Source organism: Arachis ipaensis, chromosome B08 (assembly GCF_000816755.2).
Source record: "Arachis ipaensis cultivar K30076 chromosome B08, Araip1.1, whole genome shotgun sequence".
NCBI lineage: Eukaryota > Viridiplantae > Streptophyta > Magnoliopsida > Fabales > Fabaceae > Arachis > Arachis ipaensis.
This window is the reverse complement of record NC_029792.2, coordinates 126,591,418-126,599,042: the sequence shown is the minus strand read 5'-3', so window position 1 is coordinate 126,599,042 and position 7,625 is coordinate 126,591,418. Positions and strand designations below refer to the sequence as shown.

The following is a 7,625-nucleotide window of genomic DNA, read 5'->3' as shown; positions in this document are numbered from 1 at the left end:
TTTTCAACTGTAAGTTTTCAGGTACTGAGATAGAGACTAAGAGACTGAGATTTAGTATCGTGTTTGTTAGTTTAGAGACTGGTACTAAAATTTCTGTCTCTGTCTCTAAAATTTCAGTATTTCAGTACCTCCAAAAAGTAGGGACACAAGGGACTGAAATTTTTAGAGATGGAGACAGAAACTTTAATAACATTTTATACCTAAAATACTTTCATTTCAATTAATTAATTCCAATTTTACCCTTTGTGCAAATTAAATTAGAATTTCATTCTTGTTTCAATTCCTGTCTCCCATTTTGCACCAAATAGAATACTGAGATTTATTTCAATTCTTGTTTCTTAGTCTCTATCTCTCAGTCTCAGTTTTTCCGTCTCTGTCTCTACACCAAACGCTACCTAAACGAATTAATTTTGCACGTATTTCGTTTACACTGTAAACGAAATATAGTAGATATCATGACACGCGTATATTTTATTTACAGTGTAAACGAAATACGTGTAAAATACACTATAAACGAAATACGAGTACTTGTAATTATAAACAATTTAATTTTTATAGGTATAAAAATATAATTTTTAAAATGATAAAATTGTATTAAAAATATAATTTTGACCAATTTAAAAAATAAAATTCGATATACATTTGTTAATTTATATCTTATCTATATTTTAAAATTTAAACTAATAATTTTCTCACGTTGTTATTCTAAACGTTTCAATTAGCATGGGAGATAAACGGTTTTAATGAGCGGTTTTAACTCAAGTCACGTAATTTAAAACTGCCCATTCAAACACGTAATTTAAATTTGTCCATTTAAATCGTAGCGATAAAATCATAATTTAAAATGGCCATCACATTATTTTCTAAAAACCATCTTATTTAAATTAGTACTCAAAAAAATAAAAACATAAAAAATTTTAAAATTTTGATTATATAATTTAAATTTAAAAATTTTAATACAATTTGAAGGATATAATTTGAACATTTTAAATAATAAAGAGTACATGAAAAATCTTATAAAATTTGTTTTATTAAATGGCCAGGTTTAAATTATGTCACTTCAATTAAAATCGCTCATTAGTTGAAACGTTCCCATTTGTAGAATAACAACTTAAAAAAGTTATTAGTTTAAATTTTAAAACATAGATGAGATATAAATTAATTAAGGTAGATCTAAAAGTAACAAACATATATCGAATTTTATTTTATAATCGGTTAAAATTGTATTTTAATACCGTTTTATTATTTTAAAAATGATATTTTTATACCTATAAAAATTAAATTTTTTTTATAACTATAGGTACTCGTATTTCGTTTACACGTATTTCGTTTACACTGTAAACGAGATATACATATCTCATGATATCTACTCTATTTCGTTTATACTGTAAACCAAATGCACTATATTTCGCTTAAAGTGTAAAACGAAATACGTGCAAAATTAATTCGATTACACTATAAACGAAATATGCTTAAAAAAAATTCCAAAAAAACACTGAAAATGATGGAAATTTGTAAATAAAATAATTATTTAATTTATATAAATATCTATACAATGTTTAGCTTTCAAGAATTTTTTTTATTATTAAATTACTTAACATAATACGTAACATTTACTTTTCAAATTTATTTTTGACATAAAAATTTTTCACATAAATATTTACCAAGAATGTTGCCAATGGCTTCCATGTAAGTGTAGCTCCTCTTGCCAGTAATAGGGTCTCCAGCACGATAACAATTTGCAAGAAAATATGAAGTATACAAAGTGACGAGACTAAAGAAGATCATAATAATAGGGCCAGCAATCCAGCCTAATTGTGCTATTGACCATGCTAATGATAAAACTCCAGATCCAATCACTGCTGTTATTATATGAGAACTTGTTGTCCATACAGTTCCTGCATAACAACATTCACATAATGGGGTGTGTGTATATATACAGAAAAATTGGAACATGGATTGATGGAATATGGATGTGTACCGGTTCGTTGTGGACGGCCGTCGTCGTCGCAGAGTTCTTTAGAGATGCCAAGGGTAGTGGAAGAAGTGTTTTTCAAGGATTCTACTTTTTCGATCATTGTTGGATGATGGTGTATAATTGACAAGAATATAAATTTCAAGTCTTTTGTATTGTTTTTGAGAAGACAATTCGGAACTTGTGCTGCACTCTTTACTTTGTCTGAAATATATTAGTATTTGTTAGGTGTTTAGACTTTTATAAAATAAAAATTTTTGATAACTTACAAATATTGAGAAAACAAGTTCACATATTTATTCATCGCTTTTGTTATTTAGCAACTATTATTGTTTAACAAATCCGCAAAGAATCTTGAATAATTATATAGCTAAATTCTACAAAAATCACAAAGTATAATAGCACGAACAATAATATAGTTGCGTACCAATTGCAGAGTTCTTGTTTCTTCCCAATTATTATTTGATGATATTTGTGTGGTTATAGAAATGCAGTAACAGATTGAAATGGCAATAAATTGTAGTTTGGACCCAAAGGTTGTGTTTGGAACAATTCAATACTCTTTAGGAATATATATGAATCCCTTTTAATTGATGAAGATTTCAGTCAGTGAAGGACGTCTTCAATCTTAGAGAAAGAAAGAAAAACAAACAGTTTTAAAGGAACATTAAGCGTTATTTGAAAAAATATGGTGATAATCTTTTGACCAAAGTAACACTTTGTTGTAATTTTATTTTTTTTCAGTGTAATTTTTTGTATTTAACTTGCTAGCTTTCCCTTGCTTTTAGGCTTACAGTAGTGGACTTGCTGATTTTACTCCCTTTCCCTTCTTTGTTCCGTTGAGCAGAATAAATTAGTGAAAATAAGTTTATCAACTTAGCTATATTTTTGGTTGGCCAAGTCAAGCATCTTAAAACTGTTTTTTTCTTTTTATAGTAAATTTTATGGTAGATAATGCAAGTTAAAACTGAATTATTAGGGTTTTATTTTTTTTCGATAATTGATAAGAGAGTATCTATTTCGATGAAAACTCAAATAACTACAAATGATATTATATGGTTTATTATATGGTTTAAAAAAAATCGATTTATTTTATACAAATGATTTATTTAAAAAAATCGGTTTGAGTAGATCAAATAACTACCTTTAAAATAATTTCAATTTTTTCTGCGTGTTATTCCTAAATTCCTAACAGATGAATTTGGTACGTTCTTCTTCTTCATTCTTATTGATCAATTTTTCTTTAAATTTATCTGAAAGTTTATTTATTTAATTTTTGTCAAATATATGTATACAAATTGTTTGAAAAAGTAAAATTTAGTATTCTGAAAAAGAAACAAAATTCACGTTTTTTTTATAGGAATGGCATAAATGGTATCATATGTCATTTTTTTTTTGTCTCTGTTTCTATCTTCTTGATGAGTTTTGTTTTGTTTTTCATAACTTACATTTTCAATTGCTTTCAAATTAAGCTGTAAACAGATTTTAAATTAAGCTATAAAATATGTTCAATTACAAATTTACCGTTAAATTAAATTTTATGGTAATCAATCAATTAACTTTTATTTTACTAATAAACTATTTTCATGTAAATTATTGTTGATTTTTCAATATTATTCTATAAATAAATTATTTCTTTAAGATAATAAGACGATAATTTACTTGTCTAGAAATTATGATTTCACTGTCATGCACGTTTTTGTGTTTTTACTTACCAACTAGAATTTATTTTTTAATGAAACTAGAATTTATTTTCAATAAAACAAAATTATCTAATCAAAATATTAATTTGGTCTCCTTAAATAATTGAACATAATATTTTCGTCCCTGACCTTTTTTTTTTCGCGGACATTTTCGTTCTCAAGGAATGGAAAATACATTCAAGTCCCTCATCCCCGAAAAACGTGGACATTTCAATCCTTCCGTCGAATTCAGGCGTTTGGACGGGACGGAAAAGTCTGACCTGGCAGAGGTGGCGCTGACTTGGCCGTTACGGAGGCCACGTGGCAGGGAGCATTTCAAAACAGGACATATAAGTCCCTGGAGACAAAAACGACGCCGTTTTTGTAACCTCTCCCAATCTTTCAAATTTCTCTGCCCTTTTCTTCTTCCTTCTTCCTTTTTCCCTTCCATTCTTCTCCCTCGGTCCCTGCCTCCATCACCGCCGCACTGCCGCGCCTCCGTCAGCCACCATCAACGCCGGCAACCTCCCCCTTCTTCTCTTTTGACAACCACTTGTTGATGTCCAAATACTTGATCTGTTGACAACCACTTGCAAGGCTTATCAATCCATAGTTGGTAATATTTGTGCACCCTTGCAATCCCAGTTTTTTCATATTATGACAGCTTTTGGAGAGAGCTTCTAATATACCATCCGTAACGAATCTGCAACCGGCGAGATGCAATACCCGTAAGTCGCTACAACCTTTAGCGACAGCAGATAGTCCCTTGTCAGTCAGCTTTCTACAATAGGATACATCCAATGACTGCAACAAGGAAAGACCTTCGCCAATGGCTTTCATTCCAACATCTGAAATTCCTGTGTACATTAAACCAAACAAAAACATTCCATGTCAATCTTATTGAAAGTTTTACTCCCCATCAAAAGAAAAGCAACATCCCAAAGGTGGTAGATAACCTTAAATCATCACTCAATTTGACTATCATGACAACAGCACTCAAAATTGTTCATTTTCAAATTGCATAATAGAAACAACATCAGAACTCAGAAGCACAATCATTCCAAGTGATGAGTTCAAAACTACTTCATATAACCAGTTTCAAAAGCAAAAATCAAGAAAAAGCAACAGCAGTAAACAAATCCAGCATCTTAGGGGGGGGGGGAACTGAAATTTAAAGCTCAATATTTGAAAAAAGAAAACATGAAGAAAAAATTGGCGATGACGTCGAGGTCAGGATCGGTGACGCCGGGATAGAACGACCGCAAAACGGATTGGGCAAGGTCCAATTCGAGCAAGCGCGTGAACCTATCAGGAATTATGCGAAGCATGTGTGGACCTGCACGCGCCGCAAGCTTCTTCCTTTCGGTGCTCTGCAATCGGAGCCACCTCTTACACACCAACCCGAAGATCTCCTTGTCCTTCTCGCTCTCCAGCTTCGCCAGGATCAAACGAAGCTCGTCGTCAGTGAGAGTGTCATTTATGCAGAGGTTCGAGGATCCCGATCCGGCACCGTTCAATGTTGTTGGTGCAGAGGAAAACTCTAACCCCTCGAGATTTGAGACTAATTTTTGCAGAGAGGCGGCGGCGCAGCAGCAGTGGGTCGCCGAGAAGGTTGTCGCGAATGAACGGTGGGTGGAAGGAGGGTGAGAAGAGAGAGAGACTAATGGGAGTAAGGGAGTGAGAAAGGGAAGAAGACGCGAAAAGAGAGGAAGGAGGAGGTCGCCGGTGTTGATGGTGGCTGACGGAGGCGCCGCTGTGCGACGGTGATGGAGGCAGGGGCCAAGGAAGAGGAATGGAAGGGAAAAAGGACGAAGGAAGAAGAAAAGGCAGAGAAATTCGAAACAGGATTGGGGGAGGTTACAAAAATGGCGTCGTTTTCGTTTCCAGGGACTTATATGTCCTGTTACGAAATGCTCCATGTCACCTGGCCTCCGTTACAGCCACCTTAGCGCCACCTCTGCCAGCTCATCCTTTTCCGTCCAGTGCAAACGGCTGAATTTAATGGAAGGATATAAATGTCCACGTTTTTCAGGGGTCAGGGGCTTTAATGTATTTTTCATTCTTTGAGGATGAAAATGTCCGCAAAAAAAAAGGTCAGGAACAAAAATGTACTTTACTTTATTATTAATTTTGTCTACAATAAAAAATTTTAATAAATTTTTTTAAAAATAAAATCAGAAGGTTGTCGCGAATGAACGGTGGGTGGAAGGAGGGTGAGAAGAGAGAGAGACTAATGGGAGTAAGGGAGTGAGAAAGGGAAGAAGACGCGAAAAGAGAGGAAGGAGGAGGTCGCCGGTGTTGATGGTGGCTGACGGAGGCGCCGCTGTGCGACGGTGATGGAGGCAGGGGCCAAGGAAGAGGAATGGAAGGGAAAAAGGACGAAGGAAGAAGAAAAGGCAGAGAAATTCGAAACAGGATTGGGGGAGGTTACAAAAATGGCGTCGTTTTCGTTTCCAGGGACTTATATGTCCTGTTACGAAATGCTCCATGTCACCTGGCCTCCGTTACAGCCACCTTAGCGCCACCTCTGCCAGCTCATCCTTTTCCGTCCAGTGCAAACGGCTGAATTTAATGGAAGGATATAAATGTCCACGTTTTTCAGGGGTCAGGGGCTTTAATGTATTTTTCATTCTTTGAGGATGAAAATGTCCGCAAAAAAAAAGGTCAGGAACAAAAATGTACTTTACTTTATTATTAATTTTGTCTAAAATAAAAAATTTTAATAAATTTTTTTAAAAATAAAATCGACCCAAAAATAGAAAAAAAAATAGAACAACTAATGAAAATATTTATTTTGGCATGCCATCAAGAATAGGATAACCATAGAAAAAATTCAACCAAATAAAAAGGACCTAACTCATACAATTAAACTACCATCATATCATCACAATAAACTATAACATCACCAACTAAAGAGACATGTAACAAATATGGAAGAGATCATGCCAAAATTTCAACTATGCTTATGCTATCAACCAGTCCACAATATACCATAATTACATTTTTGTCTTTCATCACATGAAATTGCGATGAATTATCTTGGCATTTATGATATCTTCGTTAGACTTGTAAAGAATCTCTATTTTCGTTTTTTCTGTCTTCATATTAACCAACTATGTTAAACACGATTCCCACAAAATCATTGACACCAAATTTCAAACTAATATTTTCTACATATTCCATTTGCTAGTACAATTATTTCTTTAAAAAAATAAAAAAAGATAAATACATTCTACACATATCTTTTAGACTTTTTTATTTAAATAAAATAAAAAAATTAATTTTATTTGATTCTCTTAGATCAAATTCAAAAACGTGAATCTTCTAAATCTATTACATAAATCATGCTAGAGTAACGTGTATTAAATATTATATTAAACACCACAATCTAGGATAATTTATGCATTAAACTCCTTCAAAAAAGTTCATAAATCGTTACACGGCACCAAATATCCCAAATTATATGCCTGCCGCTTTTCTATTATTTTTTAAGAAATTATTTTTTTATTAATATATTATTTATTTTTTAAATTTAGTAGATAAATATTTTTGTTATTATTTTAATATTGACGTGACCTTATTTATATCATATTTTTTTACCTTAAAACTACTATAAAAAATTTTTAAAATATTAAATTATAAAAGTACCAAATAAAGAGATATATATATTATCAGAAAAAACATAGTTAAAAAAATAATGATAATAATATGATCCAGAACAACAACTCATCTTCTCTATCTCATTTTCATCTCTATTTTAATAACGGTTATAAAAAGAAATCATATGTAACTTCTTCTTCAATTCTTTTACTCTATTAATTTACCTTTTAATTTGTTTCACTTTTTTTTTTCAATTTTTCTTACTTTTATATCCAAGATGCACTTCTCTATATGGAACAATTATTATTAGAATAAAAAATAGTCATTATGACAGAAATTAAAAAAATAGTAAATAAAAATTAGTATAA

The 7,625-nt window shown here is 31.9% G+C and overlaps 1 protein-coding gene and 1 pseudogene across 1 annotated transcript; both read right to left on the bottom strand.

The window, feature by feature from the left end:
- LOC107611733 overlaps positions 1-2,117 on the bottom strand; it is a 4,262-nt pseudogene extending 2,145 nt beyond the window's left edge.
- LOC107611732 lies at positions 4,214-5,591 on the bottom strand. The gene has a single exon (XM_021110100.1). The coding sequence runs from the start codon at positions 5,574-5,576 to the stop codon at positions 4,836-4,838; it is 741 nt and encodes a 246-aa protein (XP_020965759.1). The 5' UTR covers positions 5,577-5,591; the 3' UTR covers positions 4,214-4,835.

What these genes read in the sequence shown, in the direction of transcription:
- LOC107611732 (XM_021110100.1), bottom strand. Translation starts at nt 5,576, where the DNA reads ATGGAGCATTTCGTAACAGGACATATAAGTCCCTGGAAACGAAAACGA.